The sequence below is a fragment of the Cygnus atratus genome, chromosome 7 (assembly GCF_013377495.2).
Source record: "Cygnus atratus isolate AKBS03 ecotype Queensland, Australia chromosome 7, CAtr_DNAZoo_HiC_assembly, whole genome shotgun sequence".
Lineage (NCBI taxonomy): Eukaryota > Metazoa > Chordata > Aves > Anseriformes > Anatidae > Cygnus > Cygnus atratus.
In genome coordinates this window covers 20,611,341-20,630,626 of record NC_066368.1, presented here as the reverse complement: position 1 = coordinate 20,630,626, position 19,286 = coordinate 20,611,341, and the positions used below count along the sequence as shown (strand labels likewise).

The following is a 19,286-nucleotide window of genomic DNA, read 5'->3' as shown; positions in this document are numbered from 1 at the left end:
ACTTCTTCCTTGGAAGAGGCTAACTGGAGCCGTCGGATTGTCCCAGCAGCTGGACAGAGCCAGATGGCAGGAGGGAGCCACATGCCGCTGACCCCCGGCACGTCCCTCTGCTGTCGAAGGCAGTGGGGCTGTGCTTTGGCCTCAGCGCGCGGCGCGGTCCTGCCAGCGCGGGCATGGCTGTGAGGCAGGTGGGTGCTCCTCACCCAGCTGGGGGGAGCACCATGGAAATGGTGAGCCTGGCCCTGCAGGAGTCCCGGGGGAGGCGAGGAAGCCGAGCTCCCTTTGTCTCCACACCGAGGGCTCCGGGGCAACCCGTGAGGTCATGTGCATTCCCTCGGGGCCCGGGCTTAACTACACGGCTCTAATTAATCCCTTCTGTGCCAACACCCAACCACATCCTCACTAGATATTAAAAACCCACTGCAGCATAAGCCGAGTCTGCAATGGATTGCTGCACTTATCTGTTACTCCGCCGGGCTGGTGGCTAAGGATAAATGGTGCAAACACCCTTCCTTGAGGCTCAGCACACAAATGCTGCTCTAGCGCTCACCCAGGCAAGGAGGTGGTAACAGAGATCAGCACCAGGACCCTCCTGCCATCCTGGGTCCCCAGCAGGGCCTTCTGCTCCCAGCTCGGGGGGGTGGCACTCACCTGCTAAGGGTGGGTGAGGACACGGCCCTGGGGTGTCTGCCAGCACCAGCATCGCTCCATCAGGACGAAGGCAAGAATGCCAGCGTGGTAAAACCTGTCCTGGGGATGTGGGAGGTGGGGCCCCAGCGCAGTTTGAGCCATAAATAATCTCCCTACACAGCAGTTAAGGGAACAATTGTGTGGGAGTATCTCTTGGTAAAAAGATGCTCAGGGAAAAGATGGTCTTGAAGGAAAGCAGTCAGCGGGTTCTGGCTGGTGGGTGAGCTCTCCCGTGGGGAGGGAGGAACCTGGGTGCCAGCAGGCTGCTCAGGCCCCCAGAAGTCACCGCACTGGATAGATGAATTTAGCCTGAAAAAAACCAAATCTGCAGTTCTTTGGTGTAGCCTCCCAGGACACAGCTTGTGCTGCAGCACAGATCTTTGGAGCTGCTCTCTAACTCGCTCTGCAGCAAATCCCTTCCCTCCACCTTCAGATTCACAGGGAGAAAGGTGAAAGGGTGCAGGGAGGAATGAGCAGGGAATGCAGGGAGTATTTTCTGCAGGAGAGGGACAGCAAGCCTAACACAGCAGGGAGGCAATGTGGTCACATACCTAATTGCAAAATAGTGTGGAAACCCTAAAATGTCAGTCAAGGAGGAGTGATTACAAGTGTGGTGAGGGAACGGAGCATCTAGCCCAGACACTGGGCAAAGGCTCCCAGTGTGGAAATGTGGACACTTGCTAGGGACGCAATGAAAGCCTGGAAGACATCAAGCAGAGGGTGCATGAGGGGGATGCTGCCACAACAGCCCCGCATTGGTGTGTAGCAAGGAGCTCCTCAGGCACCTTTGCCTTCCAACCCTGACTTGCACAGCTTGGCTTGGCTTTACTTCTATTTTATTTTATTATTTTTTTTAGCTCTCACTGTATATTTTTTTTAGCCCTCCCTGTATCCCCAGATTCTCTGGTAGGCAACTGTAAATACCCCAAAGCCTCTGCAAGGCTGAAGGCATTCAGCCAGCACGGTGCCAAGCCGCCAGGGCAGGTGCTGATCCCGGGACAGCAGCTGTGGGCTGGCGCTGCACCAACCTCGTAACAACACAGTGTGCCCTCCGCAGCCTGGCCCCTGAGGACACCAGCAGGCCTGAGGACACCCTGCCAGCCTCTTAGGATGCCTTTGAGGTGGAAAGAGCTGCATTATCAGCACGAGGGAAAGTCAGGGGTGGCAGGGGGAAAGAGTTGCCCAAGCTCAGCCACGAGCCAGGAGCCCCTCTGGGAACCAAGGCGTGGACTTCTGACGTGAGGGCAGCTCCTCTAAGTGTGAGGCCCCAGTGCCCTAAATCTTGCCCCATCGAGAGCAGGCTGCTCCCCTAGGCTCCTCAAACACAGCTAGACACCATCAGAGCTGGCTGAAGTCTCTGCTCACTTCGGTGGGACACTGACGGGGACGAAGGTGCGGGCAGGGTCAGACCCGAGGCCAGGCGCTCGAGAGCAGCCAGCACCGTGCCTCTTGGAGGAAGACGCAGGCAAGCTGCAGCAGCAGCTGGAGCTAATCCGCTTCCTCCCCCGGGGCTCAGCCTGCTCTCGTCACTGTCACCGGGGATCAGCTCAGGGCCTGACGCAGGAGGCCTCCGCTCCCCCTTGGGGCGTCGGGGCTCACCGGGATAACGGAGAGCCACGGGACGGAGCGGTGCTGCCAGCCCACCGCAGGGCTCGGCACATGGCTTTGTCCAGATGTGCCCTGTCCGAAATGGGGCCCTCCAACGGGCACAAAGCAGAAGGGACGGGCAGGTGCCCGGTGAGTCACAAGAGGCGATTCTCTCTTGAAAAGGAAGCGCCTCCCGGCTCACCGCGCTGATCTCCTGAAGGGCACCCTCTAATCCAGGGCCCGGGGCTTTCTTCGTGACGCCGGGCACACGCTGTGGCAAGGAGACAGCAGGACACACAGCCCTTTATATCCTTTTAGAAAATTAACGACGTGTTTTGTTTTACGGGAGCAGTTGTGACGGTCCTTCCCACGTGCTGCTTGAAGTCTGGGAAGCCAGCAGGTATCCCTGCAGGGCGGCAGGAAGGTTTTAGCCCGGGCTCTGCCCTCACCCTACTGCTTGACCCCCAGGGTGGATTCCCCTGGTCCCGAAGGGCCTGCCTGACGCCAGGGCCGGTGCAGGAGCTGCAGTATTTGGGATTAGCTGGGGGCACGCATCCAGGCGAAACTTGAAAAGGCAACTTGAAGGCAGCGTCCAAAAAAGAGACGCACAAGCCTACCCGGGGCGAAGGGCACTCTGACAGAAGGACGAGGACTTGCCGCGACTCTCGACGGGGGGAGCAGGGCAGGAGGACGCTCCGCTCCCTCCGTCCCGTCCCCTCGCAGGCAGGGGGCAGGGCACAACCTCACAACCCTCACAGACACGGGCGGGGACGTAAGGACCGACGGGGCCCTTACCGTTGCCGCGGTCCCGGGCCGGTGGCTCTGCCGGGCGTACGGCTGTGCCTCAGCACGTCCCCTGCGGCGCGGGGACGGCAGCTAGCGCCGTGCGGGCCTGCGGCCAGCCGCTGCGCAGCAAAACGGAAACTCGGAGCGCTTCACGGCTGGAAACCGCCCGCAGCTCCTAGTGCGCACGGATCAGCGCCGTGACCAGACCCCGCGGCTCGCACCCCGCTACCGCCCCACAGGCGGGGAGCCGCCCGCCCCCCCCCCCCCCCCCCCCCCGGGGCAGCTCGGCGCCTCGGGCTGCCCGGTGCTGAACGGACAGCGCCGCGCGGCGCGCATGCGCGGGGCCGCCCGCCTCCTGGCGGCCTCCGCCTCCCCGCGGTGGGCGGGGCCTGGCGGGGCAACGGCGCGGGCCGCGCCCCCGCCGTGACGTCACTGCGGCGCCGGCAGCGGAGCCGGAGGTGCCGGGCGGGTCCCGGTCCCGGCGCGTCCCGGCGCTGCCGAGCGCTCCCCGCTGCGTCCCGGCCGCCCGCCCGCCATGAGCGCCGGCCGTGCCGAGGGCGGGCTGCTGGCCCTGCCCTGGGAGGACGTCCTGGTGCCGCACGTCCTCCGCCACCTGCCGCTGCGGCAGCTGCTGAGCCTGCGGAGGGTGAGCAGGGCCTTCCGCGAGCTCGTCCGCCTCTACCTGGCCAACATGCGCCGCTTCGACTCCGCGCAGGTACCGGGGGGCGCGGGGAGGGCCCGGGGCTAGTGGCCGGGGGCCCGGGGCTAGTGGCCGGGGGCCCGGGGCTAGTGGCCGGGGGGCCGGGGCTAGTGGCCCCGTGTCTGGCTGGCCATACGGGCTCGGGGAGGAGAGGCGGTGATTCAGGGCCCAGAAATGCCGCCCTCCTTAGCAGGAGGCTCCCGGGAGCAGGGAGCCTGCGAGCTCCGCCTCGCCATTACGGGGCAGCGGCTCGCGGAAGCAAGCTGGCGTTAGGGAGGGTGGCACGGCCTGGTGGTGCTCCTCGCCAGGGGTTGTGCAATGGGTGGGCCTGGTGGGATGGGGAGAGCGTGCGCGGGTTCTGGGGAGGGCTGCCTAGGGACTGGAAAGGCAGCGGTGTCTTTAAACACCCAGGGTGGTCTGGCACAGAGTTGTTGGAGAGCAGGGACGCGTGGAGCTCATTGCAAGTATATAAATGCGGGGACGAGGAAAGGAGTGGAGAGCATCTTGTGGCAGTAGTCCTGGTGCTGTGTGGAGGAGAGCTGGGACAGCAGGGCTTGCCCTGGGATTGGAAAGGGGGCTTTGGTCACCTCTGTGCCACCGTGGAAAAGAGGAAGGGAGCGGGTCTCTGGGAGCTCAGCATCAGGCTGAGCCAGGCTGCTTTGGGCACCTGGGGGATGCCTCATTATTCCTGTGTTCCCCTTGCAGATCGGACCTGCCGTCCCCAGAGCCGCTTTCCTTACCCTGCTGAAGGACAACAAGGTGCTGCAGCAGCTGGCGCTCCAGAGCTGCTCCGACTGGCTGACGGACAGGGAGCTGCTGCCGGTCATCAGGCAGAACCACCACCTGCACCACATCCAGCTGAAGGGCTGCGCCCAGCTCAGCTGCCACGCGCTGATAGCCATCTCGCTGAGCTGCCCCAACCTGCGGCGGCTCTCCCTGGCTCACTGCGAGTGGGTGGACAGCCTGTCTCTGCGCAGCCTGGCCGACCACTGCAAGGCGCTGGAGGCCGTGGACCTGACGGCCTGCCGGCAGCTGAAGGACGAGGCCATCTGCTACCTGGTGCAGAAGTGCAGCAGGCTCAAGTCTCTGTCGCTGGCTGTCAATGCCAACGTGGGCGACGTGGCTGTGGAGGAGACCGCCAAGTGCTGCCCCGAGCTGGAGCACCTGGACCTCACCGGGTGTCTGAGAGTCAAGAATGACTCCATCAGGTATTGAGCAACGGTGGGAGCTGGGTGGGGAAGGCAGGTGGCTGGGGCGGGGGAAGAGACCTGGGAAGCCAGATTGCTTCATGCCGAGAGCAATTAGAGTGCAATTCGGGGGAGAAGCCACTAGCAAGCCATTCAGGAGTGGTGATATGTGCTGCTAAAAGCAAATTCCCTGGCATGTCATAGAGAGTAGCTCGGGGATCTGACCGTGTCGCCTGAGTTTCTCTCAGACTGCCACGGCGCTGTTCCTAAAGGATGGCGCACGTGTGGCACTGGGAGCAGAGGAGAGGGTGAGCTGGGAATTGTGCTTTCAGGAGTCCTGGCCTGCAACCTGCATATGCTCTTTCTTGGCAGGGTCCTGGCTGAGTACTGTCCCAAGCTGCGCTCGCTTAAGGTGAAGCACTGCCACAACGTGGCTGAGTCCAGCCTGAGCGTCCTCCGAAGCCGTGGAGTAGAGCTGGATGTGGAGCCTCTGCCGCAGACGGCTCTCGTTCTCCTGCAGGACATGGCTGGCTTTGCCCCTTTCATTAACCTCCAGATCTAGGACTGATGGGGAGGGGGGACCAACACCTCGCTGGGATCCCCGGAGGATGCCGGAGCCGGGTGCTGCTGAGACGTGCAGAGGGAGAGGTTGGTCCTGTTGGTGCGGCTGGCCCAAGAGGGGCTCACTCTTGTCTCTGGGGCTGTTTAACAGCCACTGCGTGTTTGTGAGTGAGCTCTGTTGGTGCCTCCTAGGAAAGTAACTCCCTCTGCAGCGGTGTGGAGAGAGCGAGGGACTTGTGGGAACACCATGGTGCTGAACAGGCCTTGGCTAGACCAGCTAATAGTCAGGATTTATTTTTTTGTTGTATTTTAAATCTCCAAGTGGCAGCTGTCCAGAGAGCAGGGGAGTTTGGGGACTGTGGACTGCTGTCCCCTGGGGTGGGTGTGCAGGGCATGCCAGCAGAGCTGTTGAGACCAAATCAGGCCAGCTGGAGCAGAATGGAGAAAAGCTGCCAGTTCTCCTCTTGGGAGAGGGTGGGCCCCTCTGAGCTCTGGGAGGAGGACAGTGCGAGCCAGCTCCAGCCTGTAGCCCCAGCTAGCGTGGCACCAAAGGCCTGGTGTGGCGCAGCATGGCAACGTGTGCGTGCAGACCTAGCTCCTTGCCACGGGGCACTGGATTAGGCGAGCGCAAGGCAGTTGTTTCCCAGGGGAACACACTCCTAAACGTGATTTCACTAGAGGAAGAGCACCAAACCTAGCTGTGCTCTCACTGAGAGCAGTTGGTCATCACCGTTTGTTTCTTCCAGATTCTGAATTATGTTTCAGTAGCGCCCCAGCCTGCTTCTACATCCTGCTCCATGTTGCGTGGCTGTAGTTTTGACATTCAACAGTGGAGAGAAATGGGAGGGGCCCTGGCCATACTGTCAGCTGGAGTTTGAGTGCTGCAGGTTGTCTTGGCAGGGAGAGCCCAGTTCCTGTCTTTTGCCCCAGAAGGGATTAGAGGCACTGTCTGTAAAGCACGTGCAGCTGAACTACACACCAATTCACATCATCTTTATTGACACTTGCACTCTAAGCAACAGTGCACACAGACTTCTAAAAAGCTTGCTGCAAAACCACAAGCCACATCTTAGATCTAAGAACGTCCCATGCAAGGAATAGCAGAGAATGCCCAGGCAGGCCCCCGCTAGCTGCTGTGGTGTGCCCCAGGGGGCAGAAGGACAGCTACCCACAGAGAGGCTTGTCCTTGTCAGCTGGGTTAGTTCAGGAAGCTGAAAGCAGTGTCCTGGCTCCCAGGTTAGTTCCAGTTAGTGGTGGGTGGGGTGAAGGAGTCCCCTCTCATCCCTAGTGCCACGTGTCCTTCCTCCCACGCCTGGCCAGCGAGGTGGAGGCTGAAGAGCAGGAGGACCTGGCTGTCAGTGGAACTTGTACTTCCTGGCTGGTTTGAGGCTGATGTAAGTTTTCTTCATCTCCTCGCTCTCTGGCTTCTTGATGTCTTTGTACCTCTCTCCCTTTGTACTCACCACCTGGTTATCGATATAGCGGATCAGCTTCTTGGGAGCCTGGAGAGGAAAGACAAACACCAAGTGGAGGCTGCTGGGGAAAGGGAAGGGACAAGCATAAGGAGAGCTGTGTTTGGGGGTGGAGGAACAGCAAGGCTAGGTTGGGATAAGTTACCTGTCCTTTTTGTTGGGAATCTTGGCTAAAAAGGCAAACAAAGCTGTTAGGGGGGGGAGGGAGGGGTGGCAGAGCAGGAACCATGCTAGTCAGTGGTAGGTACTGACAGACCCTGCAGCGGCTAAACTAACCTTCTCTTTTGTAAACTAACCTTCCCTTTCGCTCTCTAGTGGCTCTGTGAATGTTCCTGCCTTGGGACTGCCTCTGCTCTTTGGACTCACGGCCTGCTTTTTTTTAACCTTGTAGCCAAAGGCATTCAAACTCTTGGTGAGCTGTAACTGCTCTTTTCTCACCTCTTTTGGTGGAGCTGGCCGATGTGTTTTCTGATCTTCTGCACTATCAACCATCATGTATCTGAAACACAAGAAGCATTTGGTGAATGCTGCAATGTGCATTGCCTAGGGCTATTCACAACCTACATCTCTTCTTCCCTGGCTGGTCTGTGGCTGTGCAGTGTGTCCTACTTGCCTAGATTGCAGCAAGGAGTGCTTAAGGTTCCCCTTTGGATGAAATGGGCAAGAAGTGTGTCTGTGTCATCGTTCTGGTGGGAATCCAGCAGGATTCTCCTGGAGTAGCATCCTTGGCCCTAAGTGAATGGTATCAAAAGCTCAGGCTGTTGAGAATGCAGATAATCCCTGTAAAATGGAGAGGTGCTGAGGTCTGGCATGCTCTGCTATTCGGGTAGCTTTGCTCCTTTTCAGTCTGAGTGATGGCAGCCAAAGGAGATGAGGTAAAATCAAAGGGCCAAACTGGCTGCTTCTGCCCTGAAGAGATGGTGTGCCTTTCACACTATGTAGTACTTGACTAGGAAACTAATTTGAGCTGGAAGCAACTTTGTAAAAGCATCACCTCTTTCCCTGTTTAATTGAAACATCAGGGCCCAAGCGTTCACTTGCTGTACTGCTGAGGTACTGGAGCTGGTGTCACAGGTGGGCAGCACAGCTGACCATGCCTTCTCCCTCAGTAGTTAGCACAGTTGTTCCCATGTATCTTCAGCTATGGTGATCTGCTCTCTGTACCTGTGCTTGAACGATGTTTAAAGTACAGGATGTTGCCAAAACGTCATTAAAGTGAAGTTACTAGAAATGTAACTATCAGCTGGTGTTTTGTTTGTTTTTTTCTGTTCCCTTGCATTTGACTCTGAAGCAAGCCTGCACAGGAGACCGGCAAGGACAGGGACTGTTACTTCTGTCTGGATGCTATTCTGCCTTGCTTTATCTTCCCTAGACCATCAGTTGTTTGTTCCCTCACTGATAAGGATGTAAAGTGGTGGAAAAGATTGATGGATAGACTGGCTGGATAGATACGTGGAAACTGCATGCCCACAGAAGGATACTCATGAAAGCCAAGATCTTTAAGTGGATCGATTAAACCATACTGTGGGTTCTCTATTGAGAATAAAATGCTTTTGGAAATGAATAAAGGTAAACCAATCTAAAGCCACTTTCATTCCTCAGAAGTCTTTAGGGAGCCTTTGGAGTGGTTTCTTTAAATGCATTGAATTCACACCTTCAGCAACTGAGATTTGATCTTCCCAGTGTTGCTGTACAGTCTCTTAAAGATATCTTTAGACTTGTTTGGACTGTCTCCAAGGATGGAGGCATGAATGAGCTGCTGTAGTTCTACAAGGCACCATGCGTTACCTGAGCTGCGGCCTGATGTTTGTGCCTTGAACCTTTAACTGGGGCCTCAGCTGACAATGCTGTGATTTACAGTGTACCTGTAGGAGGTTGAAACCTCACACACAGCCAGTGCTGTGACCCAGCCGATGGAGGTAACCTGTTTGTGTGCCGGGGCTCTAAAAGAAACCCCAACCTCTTTTCCCAGCCAAAGGTTATACTTGTGCTTAGATCTTTCAGCTACATGTGAATCAGCTATCTCCTCTATTGTGAGCAGAATATGGGGTTCTTTGCGTACTTACTTCTGTAAGATAACCTGCTTCAGTTCCTCATGGTTGGGTGCTCTGCGGGGCCGTGCCAGTTCCTGGGAGGAGGCAAAGCAGGTGTGTAAGTAGCAGAACACATAGGCTGCACAGCTGCCCTGCTAGCTCAGTCGAGTCCAGCTGCTGATGCAGTACTCCCAGCCCGTGGGGGAAGCGGGGTGCCTCACGCAGCTCCGTGGTGCTGGCTGGGTGTGGGCACAGCCTGTACTTGGAGAGCTGAGGGAGGGAGCGAGGGGTGTTTTGGGTGATTTTCCCAGTTCATTGCTGGGAGCGTGGAAAGTTCCTGCAGTCAAAGTTTCCATTCACGGTAGGCAGCTGGGATACCTGTCTGTATCTGAGCTCTGCACAGCTCTCTGGCTCAGTGCTGCCCAGCTCAGAGTACATTACCTTCACGCTTGCACCTGCTGTGCCAATTTCCACCTTCTCTTCCACAATTAGCTGCACTGCCTCCTCCAAGTTCCCCAGGGCCATGGCTAGTGCCTTCTCTGCCTGGCTCACGGTACAGGCAGGGAACATCTCCAGTAGCAGCTCCGTGCCATCCTTCAAGTCATCGCCTTCCTAGTTGGAGCAAGAGAGACAAAGAGCTCTGATTTTTGCATTAAGTCCGAAAATTCAATTTGCCTTTAGCTGAAGGCTCTCTCTCATTACAAGGGTGACTGTAAATCCCATTCCTGAAGCTAAAAGGGAATTGTATCTGCAAGGACAAAGCATCCCTTAATCTCTTCTCTACTTCAGCCTTTAAAATAGGATTTCTGTCCCCTCACCTGTGTAGCCCTGCTATTTATCCCCTTAGGAGTGAACTTCCTGGGCACTGTGGTTCAAATGCTTGAATTCCTCCCCTTCTGAGGTTATGTGCCCTTTGATCGGAAAGGAACGATACTCCTAAGCATGGGGACCTGTGGCTACACCAGAAGGAAGCACAGCAGCAGCATTTCCTAGAAGGCTGTGGACACAGAAGGACTGAACTGCCGAGCAGTAAGACGTCAGTACTGGAGAAACAGCAAGCAAAGCTTTGGGGTAAGGAGGTAGGGGGGCCTACTAAGCACTGCAATGCTTGCAGCATGGGGCACGCTGACTGGAGCTGCTGGTTCAAGACTGCCGTGCCAATGACTCTGTGGTTCAGCTCAGCATGTACACAGCACGGGTCACTGGGGGTGGGACCGGTGTCTTCAGGACTGACACACAGGTGTGACCACTGGATACTGCATCACAGCCCGGGAGTGATCAGGCTCAAACTGTCGACTGAGGTGAGTGGAATGGGGTGAAGTGGGGTGGAGCCTGGGTAGTGCTGTAGAGGCATCCTTACTGCACTGCTGTAGGATCCTGGAGAGCCCTGGGACAAGCTCTCTCTTGCCCTACTACCTCAGGACGGGGTAGGATGAGCCAGAGTGATGGCTCATGCTCTTCTGGCAGCACGTAATTTTCTTGTTGTGCTTACTGACGCAGTCTTGCTCAGGCCATACAATGGGGGAGATCACAGGCATCAACGACGCTGTGTCACAGCCTATGCTGTGCTTCCTGTCGGAGCCAGAAAATGACCTAGGTGGTGCTGGCAGCCTAGTGCTAGGTGACGCTGTCACCCTGCTCCTCTGTGGCATGGACATACCTGGGCCTCGGCTCCGTCTGTTGGAGTGCACAGCCTTTCCCCATTGCAGGCTCCGGCTCCAGGCTCCTGGCCCTTGGTCAGGTCTTCAGAGGGTGCTTCACTCCTGGCTTCTGCAGCCTTTTGGCCAGGTTTTTCTTAAAGACACAGTGGTATCTACTGAGCAACAGCCCCACAGAGGCCAGAGCTCTGTGCTTTCTGTTAGCATTAGATTGCTAGTACATCATCTGCCAAAGTAAATCCCTTCTTAAGTGACAAGACTGGAAACCACTACTGTTCCTCCTGCCTTCACTGAACTAAGGTGTCACTTTGATTTTAAATTTAGGAATACACAATGGTGGTTCCAGCCTGTGTGTGACCCAGTGCATCCTGTGGTCAGCTTACTCTGATGCACCTCTTTTTACAGGTTCATTCTGTGTCTCTGAAAGGAGAATCATTTCACCTCTGTTCTATCCTGTCTAAAGCTGGGATGGTGCTCTCCTTCCACACGCGGGCTATATCAGGATCCTCAAAGGGTAGGATGTGGGGCAGCAGAGCAGTAGGTTTTGTCAAGTTCAAGAAAGCAGCAAGCGAGATAAAAGGATTGTCTGTTCTACACGGTGTAGCCTTCCGGCTCCCGGTAAGACAGCAGTGATGTTTTTAGATAGGCAAAAACCAATCTGTTATGTATGGTTTAATATCCAGGCACTTTACCCATCTGCTCTCTAATGGGAGCTACCTTTGGGGCTGGTTAATATAGCTATCCAGCTGATCTGTGACCACTGAGATTAGAAAGCACTTACTGTGATAGTCTTCTGCAGTCCTGCATAACAGAGGCCAGAGAGCACATTGCAGCTGATTTCGCATCTGTGCCAGGGGTCGTGGGTGAATGGGAAGTGAGCTCTGAGTGTGCTCAAAGTCTATACTCTATTTCGCGATGCACCTGACATGGGCTGCCCAGCAGTACTATCCGTTAGTCGGATGGCTATCAGAGGAGGCAGAAATCCCACTTTCAGAATTAACCTACAGCAGAATTTCAGCAAACAGCCCTGTATCTGCTATGCCTTTCTTTTTACTCTGGATTTTATCTCAACAGAGGTGTTTAGAGATCTGGTCAAGTGTTTTTCACCCCAGCCTCTTGGACAGCACTCCATATGACTCACGCCTCCCATGTGTTTATATCAAAAACCTGGCTAAACATTACAAAAAAAATTGTCAACCAATTCAGGCTAGCCTATGAGAGCCTAAATTTTGGAAACAAGATTATTTTATGCTCTGACATTGCTCAACTCCAAACACTAAGACTGAAAATGTGCAGAATATACTTGCTTGTGCTGAAACTGTGTAATTCACCTTTGTTGCGTGCTTCACCAAGCCTTTCTGAGAGAGAGAACATCATTTCACAGACATCCCCACTGCAAGAGACAGAAGCTGCATAATTAGTGTGAGGAAAAAAAGCACTAGCCTATCCTTCTTGACTACCTCTTTATAGAAAGACAAGGTTTGATGGGAAGCCCAATAAACAAAACTGGCGTTTAAGACAGCCAAGGACCTAGCTTGCAAACTATACTGGGATTAGCATTTATGTATTCAGGCAATGCCTGTCTTAATCATCGTGGCACAGGTTTGGTACTAACACCTCCCCATCTGGGTACAACAAAAGAATTCATGTCATTGAGCTGGTTGGGTCCAGACACCCATTGCGTGGCATGCACACACAAAGCAGCAGCACTCACGTACCTGGGGATCTCTGCAAAGCCAGGAATGTAAGCCTCCATCATTTCTATGAAGGTGTCCATGTCAAAGGTCTCCTCAGAGGACTCTGGTGAGCCCAGCTCTTCCAGGACACCCGTGATGTAAGAAAAGAAAACATCATCCATCCCACTGGAGACAGAGAGAACATAGGACATGGAAGCAGGGTCAACAGGGCTATTTTTTCTCTTTCTTTACACGCTGTCTAACCTTGTGTCTTTCTAATACAGCAGTAGGAGTACCTACGTGGAGTGTATCTTATCGTATGGGCAAAGCCAAGCAGCTGCTCGGTAGTCGAGTGGGAAGCAGTTACGGATAAATACAGAAAATACTGTGTGCTGTCCTTTTTCCTCGGCAGCGCTGAATGAAAGCCACAGCACCTGTCTAGAACTACCCACAACATTCCAAGTGCTCAAACTCTGACTTTTCTGTGTTGACTGCTGTTCTAGGTGATCTCATTATATTTTGTCAAGTTGCGATTTCTGTGGGATGCAGCATTCTCTGCTTGCTGCCCCACACTTACGTTAGTGCTGCCACTGGCTGCAAAACCAGCTGCTATGCTCTAGCCTCAAGGTGGCTGCATCTCTGCGTGCAGGCAGAGTTCAGAACAGGGAGAGCCCTGACATAGCGGTGCGCTGCTCAGAAAGCCCTGTGGGATCACTGTGGATGAACGGGATTCCATATGTATATTATTGGACAAAAATTACTCCTCTTGGTCATCAAAGAAATGGCATTACTAGATTTCAATGCTGAAAGATGGTTGGTTAAGGATTTATACCAAAGCCTGTGCAAATTACCTGCATCCTGGATTTGACTTAAGGAAAAGCAATACAGCAAAGCTCTAATATTCCACTTGGAGTTCAGTATAATGTGCAGAAAGACAATTAATACAGAGTTCAAGCTAAAACAATGATATTGGACCTCACCATACCTGAGGTCTGCAGCAGGGATGTGGGACTGGATGAAACGTGTCAGTGTGTCTCGAATGATTCTTTCAAGCTCCATGTCTCTGTAAACCCTCTTCTCTGAAAAAGAGGAAGAAAAAGAAAACTCCGTGTAATTTCAAAGGCACGTAGTCGGTCAAAATATCACCAAGATCAAAAGGTAAGTATGGTATAGGCAAGTGTGCTCTTCCCATCAGACTAACTCATGAACTCCTCCAACACAGCTTGATATCCCTGGGTAACAGCAAAGACATCAGCAAAACCCAGCATTATGAGGATCCACTGGAAATACCAGCCCTAAGTAGCCCAGTCTCTTGGGCATCTCCTGCTCACGCTAATGCTGACAATGTGCAGCTGTACCGTACGTTTAAAAAGTTCCTTGCAGGAAGGAAAGCTGGAAATGCAGATGTGCCCAGCTGCAGGACCTCAGAGACACCTCCTGAGCAGGAGCGCTCCAGCGGGGAAGTGGTGGCTTGTGGGTGTGTGCGCTCACTGCAGGAAGGGGTGGACCTTTCATCGGCTAAGAGTATTCTCACTGATGCTCGGACTCAAAAATGAGTGGGAGTGGGAGGAAGGGTTACGTCTCTTGGAGAAAGGAAAACCTTGACTGGATTTCACAGGGAAATACCAAGCAGGGCGCAGACAACTAGTCTGCCAGCCAAAATATCAAAGGTCTCCAGGTCAGGCACGGACTGCCAGTGGAATCCTGCCCAAACAGCAGCCTGTTGTGCTCAGTAAATGAGCCTTTCTGCAGACAATGCAGCTGCAACAAGGGGCACTTGATAACCCAAAGCTCTCAGGGGAGTTCTAAGAATCACAGAGCTCCCACAGAAGTAACAGCAGAGGGGGGCTGCCCATAGCCCTGCTTCAGCTATCAGTGGTGGGCCTGGACTCAATCTGGTGGAGAAAAGCCATTCCTCAACCATTCCTTCCCACTTGGGTCTACAAAGCTGTGGGGTGGGCAAACTCCTGGTGTAAGCACGGAGTTCTTCCTGAAGAAGAAAACCAGACCTGCGTATACAGAAATTGCCATGGTCATCGGCCAAAAACCTTCCAGGCTGTGGAGGTCATCACGCTCCCCTCATTTCATGTAGAGCGGGACCTGACCAGGACCGTTTCACACAGACTTAGCAGAGCAGTCTTGTGGGTTGCTGTTCCCGTGGAATCAAAGTTTTAGCACTTCCTGAGATGAAACTTCCAGAGCTAGCAGGATAGAAACAAACCCACCCCATCATCCTCAGCACTGCTGATACGGGACCTATAAAGAACCAAAGCACAACAGCATTTTGACAGATGTACCTGCAGTCTCGGGGCCCACTTGAGGTCTGCACTGCACTTGGCCACCACTGCAGGTCACCAGAGTACACATACACTCTTCTGTTCGTGGCTGGACAGAGCACACCCAAGCCAGCTAGACCTGCCTCCGGCTGTCACACTGAGGCTCCAGTGATTTGATACCAAGGGACAAAGCTGTGACACTGTCTTATGCAAAGATGCTCTGTTGGGTACGTGGCATCCCACTTTGCATCTCCCTGCATCTCTCCTCACAGCAGCTGGACAAAGTGAGACACACTGATAAACTCCCAGTTTTCGCTGTGTTCAGACCTAAACACGGAAGCCATCTAATTACCTAAACTTTCCTGCAGCTAGTGGTGTCAGTACCAACCTTCCCACTGATACAGTTCCAGTAACTAAAAAGGAAAGCAAGCCCTTCTTTACATTTACCTCTCATTTGGGGCCATAACTATGAGTTATCAGTGCCGTACCACTGTATGACCAACACACAGGTATTAAAACACAGCATGTGCAGGAACAGCTGCGGAAGGCATCATCGGAAAAGATTAGGTTTGCTGTTTCAGTTTTAAGCTGAAAAGTTACTTTACCTCCTGTAATTTCAGATAGAAAACTCCCATTTTACAGCATCAGAGAAAAACAACAGCCCAAACATTTTCAGGTAGGAGCTCTTCATGCAAAGAGCCCAAGCGAGCTCCTGTGCTGCTTTTTCCTTCAGTCTCATGAGAATCCTTTGCTTGCTTTTATCAGTTTTGCAGGTGTCATAGCCTGCAAGTGTGGAAGCTGGCTGTAAAAACCACCCTGTGTAAAAACACCTTCCTGCTGCCCATTTGTTGGTTGTGTGTGTTTTTTATGTTCTCCAGTGGTGCGACAGAAACAAGTTTGTCTTTGCAACACACCAAGAAAAAAAGGTGAGCTTTGTTCTATCTTTCTCAGACACCAAAAAGCCAACGGTAAGATTTTGAATCTCACTCATGGCAAGAATACTGTCCTAAGCAGTGTGTTTTTTCCCACTTTTTAAGCTGAATCTGCAAACACTGGCAAGCACCAAGCCCCCTAAACTTATACTTGAACAAGTACAAGAAAAGTAATTTTCTTTTTACAGAAATGAGAGAAGGAAAATCAACATTTAGCCATCAAAACATTCTTCCTACTGCCACTTCTATCAAGAATAATGCTTACTTCCTTCTTATTCAGTTTTCACAACTTCTTGGGAGCTGAAGTCTAAAAGATTTTGTCCATTTCCATGAAACAGGCCCATATTCTATAAGAGATACTGCATAGTAACCAATAACATTTCCTGACAACCCAATTACCTGAACAACAGAGCACAATTCACCATGTCAAAGGCACTTTTGTGAGGTCCATAAATTAGCTGCTGGTAATTTATTCTGATCAATAGAACAGGCAAAGTCACTCATCTCCTTAATCAAAGGCAAGTGTCAGGCTGGGACAAGAGAAACAGGAAAAAATAATTCAGAAGTGGTATTGTAGAGGTGGCCAGTTACCAACTGGTCTCAAATCCATTCCCCAGCCTCTGACAACCATGAGAAATACCGGTTTGAAAGGCTTGAAAATACAAAGATACTTTCCTCCAGAGTTACTATGTTGTATCTGAATAAAAGCCATTTCCTGGTGTCTATGAGAAGAAGGCACCGGGTTCTAACTACTGTGTATAAATTCTTTCTGGCATCTCACACAAATCCATCCACCAGCACACTCAAGATTTAAGGTTTACATCCAGGGAAGCCACGCGGTCACCTTTAGCCTGCCTCTGAAGAAAGGAAACCCCATAATGACAAAAGCAGCCTTACAATGAAGGACAGAAAGAGGCAAAGTGAGCAACTATTTTTTTCATGGTCCAGTCACCGTCCTTTACCTGGGGAACCCACCTCCGCTCTGATAAAACCACAGGCACCAACCTTCTGAGAGACAAGCACACTTGCATTTGAACATTTATTGCTAGGAGGAGAGATTTTATTCTCTGGTAAATAAACTGTCCTTGCAAAACTTAACTTCTTGGGGATCTGTAACAAACAATGGTCTCGGCCAAACGAGGCTTGTGGAAAGACAAATCCTCAGTGTCCTCTGGCCTTTCAGATTTGGTGGGTATTGAAAGAGGGAGCTGATTAAAAACCTGTGCACAAACATTTTTAAATGGATTCTTCAGGGAAGAAACTGATGTTGCTGCATGCTCCTCTCCACACATATCCAAGTTTAGAATTACATAACTCAGGACCCTAAAGCACCTTATGTAATATACCTTCAAATGCCACATTTTTTTTTCCAGTGGTGCAATAGTTAAGGGAGAGATTTACTAGAAAACCTTATCCTTTGTGCACAGTTTTGTGGAGGAGTGATTTACAACGCACTGCATGATCTAAAACCCAAAGGCAAGAGAAATTGCTTTCCCAAGAGTACAATTGTACTGAAAAGGTGCTATCATCATTTTAAACTTCCAGCCATAATTGCAGTGCGGATTTTAAGATCACTTCGGAAGTTGTCAGCTGACTCAAATACGTCTATGAAAGTCCTGCTGCATTTCTTGTCATTATAATGTGGGCATGGCTTATCATGCTGCACAGGATCTAACTTGTTTTTTCTAGTTACGCTATATTCAAGAAAAGTTGGCTTCTTTTTGTACAAGGCATGTGAATCTGCCTTTCTTCAGAAAAAGGAGAAAAATCTGAAATGTTTGCATATGGCTAGATCATTTCTGAAGGCTCTTTCAGCTCAAATTTCTGTAATCATTCTTAAATGGTCAGTGGGATGTGATGGGTATGATTTATAGTGCCTTAGATTTTATATTAACAAGATAGACTTTAGGAGAACAATTTAGGAAAAGGTTTCTGAGCTGAGAGGAACTGCCATTTGGATGTATATCAACTTTTATGAGATCATAAATTTGCCTACCAAAGAGTTGAGGTTGCTGCAAGTGGAAGGAGATGCATGTTGTAGGCCTTGATTGTATGCCTTCAGAGCAGGCTAGAGAAAATTTAGGTAAAAATGATCAGGCTTTCTGGCTGAGGGATTGACTAAAACACCTTTACAAGGTTCTTTTAGCTCAAGTTCCAGTAATTACTCTTAAGCGAGTAAGTAATGGAACAGGGATGGTTCACTGTGCTCTCTCTGAACACTCGCTATGAGAAGGTACAAGGCACTTCTCAGGCAGCTGTATGTGTGCATGTGCTTGGGAAAGGATAGACCCCTGGGATACAAGGAGCTCTTGGTACAGCCTGTGACATACAAACTCAGAGAAAATCTCTGGTACATCCAAGCAAAAGTCAGACCTGCAGGAAAGACGGAGAACTGTGGCTATATTCCACTGAACTGCTTTGCCTCCTGAAACTTTGCTGACTTAAAATAAAACTTCCCAGGCTGAATAACACCTTACAGTTTCAGTGTGCCCGTTTTTTGTTTTCCCTGCAAGTCCCTCAAAGAACTTCCATGGCATGGCTGCTATGGGAAAGCAGGCTGAGGTCTTGGAAAATATCAGCACGATTAACTGCTTTATGATATAGTGCTAAAATAAGGCTTTTGTTAATAACTTAGTCCCTTCCACTAAATTACAGTAATAGAAGACAGGAAAGCCAACGGCCGGAATTCTCCCTCCCCCGCGAGCCGTGTGGGGTGGCTGCACGTCAGCGGTGACACGCCGGCAGCGGGCCCTTACCTGAGCCGAAGCGGTGCCTGCGCGAGGCCCTCAGCCCACGGCCGGCGCTCACAAATCGCTCTGGTGCCTGCAGCGCCGACAGCCCATCCTACGGCTGCTTGGCCCAGGCCAGGAACCGGGGAGTCCTTTATGGGAAAGGAAAGCTCAATTAGCTTGACAGCGAAGAAAATATGTTTGTTCTTTGCGTATGGGTGTCTTTATGGTATCGTTCATGTCACTTGTGACTGCTTTCCTAAATGCAAAGGGTGGAGTTTTATCCGTCAGAATAAAACGTACTGTATACGGTTAACTTAAATGCAATATTAGGCTTGTCAGCCCTGAAATTCGCTGCCACCCTGGATTTTTTTCAACGTTTGTGATTTCTGCGGTAAGGCTTGCGACGGCCTCCGACCGCCGCCGGGGTATCACAGGAGCATGTGTGGCGGCAGGAGGGCCGTGCGGCGTGTTTCTGGCTGCTCTGACGCGGCACGGGACAGCCAGCGCCGCGCGTCCCTGCTGCTACCCCCGGGTGCTGCTGCCCCCGCCGCCCGCAGCCCCCTCACGGCCCGGGAGCCCCTCACGGCCCGGCCCCCCCACGGAGGCCGCACGGTCCCCGCGGGCCGGCCCCGGCCCCTCACGGCGCCCCCCCGACCCGCGGCCCCGCCGCTCCCCCCCCCCCCCCCCGCGCTGAGGGAGCGGCCGTTGGCGGGCGCGCGGCGCGGCCGTTGGCCGGGTCACCTGATCGCCCCGCGCGCCCCCGCCGCGGCCTCGCTCTCCCCCGCCGCAGGTCCCGCGCGGCGCGCTTGAACGCGTCACGTGGCCGCGGAGGGCGCCGCCGGCCATAGAGGCGGGCGGGCGTCAGGGTAGAGCGGCGGAGTGCTGGCACCGCTCCCCGCGCCGCCATCTTGGTTGAGGGCAGGAGCTGTGAAGGCGGCGGTGCGGCCGTTGGGCTATGGCGGGTTTGCTGCCCGCCGAGTTTCGGGGCGAAAACGG

General features: G+C 53.0%; 2 protein-coding genes across 8 annotated transcripts; one reads left to right on the top strand and one right to left on the bottom strand.

Moving 5' to 3' along the window:
* Window positions 1-3,495: 3,495 nt before the first annotated feature.
* On the top strand, window positions 3,496-8,219 carry FBXL15 (F-box and leucine rich repeat protein 15). The gene is made up of 3 exons (XM_035541207.2): window positions 3,496-3,778; window positions 4,469-4,971; window positions 5,323-8,219. Exons 1-3 carry the CDS (start codon window positions 3,599-3,601, stop codon window positions 5,510-5,512), a joined length of 873 nt encoding a protein of 290 aa, XP_035397100.1. The 5' UTR covers window positions 3,496-3,598; the 3' UTR covers window positions 5,513-8,219.
* Window positions 6,486-19,219, bottom strand: CUEDC2 (CUE domain containing 2). 7 transcript variants are annotated; one of them, XM_035541153.2, is made up of 11 exons: window positions 19,032-19,137; window positions 18,315-18,439; window positions 15,958-16,088; window positions 13,336-13,429; window positions 12,393-12,536; window positions 11,982-12,067; window positions 10,677-10,810; window positions 9,458-9,628; window positions 9,050-9,111; window positions 7,422-7,482; window positions 6,486-7,013 (listed from the first exon to the last, which is right to left on the bottom strand). In XM_035541153.2, exons 4-11 carry the CDS (start codon window positions 13,407-13,409, stop codon window positions 6,867-6,869), a joined length of 879 nt encoding a protein of 292 aa, XP_035397046.1. In that variant the 5' UTR covers window positions 13,410-13,429; window positions 15,958-16,088; window positions 18,315-18,439; window positions 19,032-19,137; the 3' UTR covers window positions 6,486-6,866. The 7 variants fall into 7 exon arrangements, with proteins under 7 accessions (XP_035397046.1, XP_035397076.1, XP_035397054.1 ...); XM_035541183.2 differs by having other exon boundaries at window positions 12,006-12,067; XM_035541161.2 differs by lacking the exon at window positions 19,032-19,137 and adding an exon at window positions 18,591-18,739.
* Window positions 19,220-19,286: the final 67 nt, after the last annotated feature.

Coding starts and splice junctions, on each gene's coding strand:
- CUEDC2 (XM_035541133.2), bottom strand. CDS start 13,409: ATGGAGCTTGAAAGAATCATTCGAGACACACTGACACGTTTCATCCAG. Junction 12,068..12,392: donor GGCTTTGCAGAGATCCCCAG/GTACGTGAGTGC, acceptor TGTCTCTTGCAG/TGGGGATGTCTGTGAAATGA. Junction 7,014..7,421: donor GGCCAGCTCCACCAAAAGAG/GTGAGAAAAGAG, acceptor TTTCCTCTCCAG/GCTCCCAAGAAGCTGATCCG.
- FBXL15 (XM_035541207.2), top strand. CDS start 3,599: ATGAGCGCCGGCCGTGCCGAGGGCGGGCTGCTGGCCCTGCCCTGGGAG. Junction 3,779..4,468: donor GCCGCTTCGACTCCGCGCAG/GTACCGGGGGGC, acceptor TTCCCCTTGCAG/ATCGGACCTGCCGTCCCCAG. Junction 4,972..5,322: donor GTCAAGAATGACTCCATCAG/GTATTGAGCAAC, acceptor CTTTCTTGGCAG/GGTCCTGGCTGAGTACTGTC.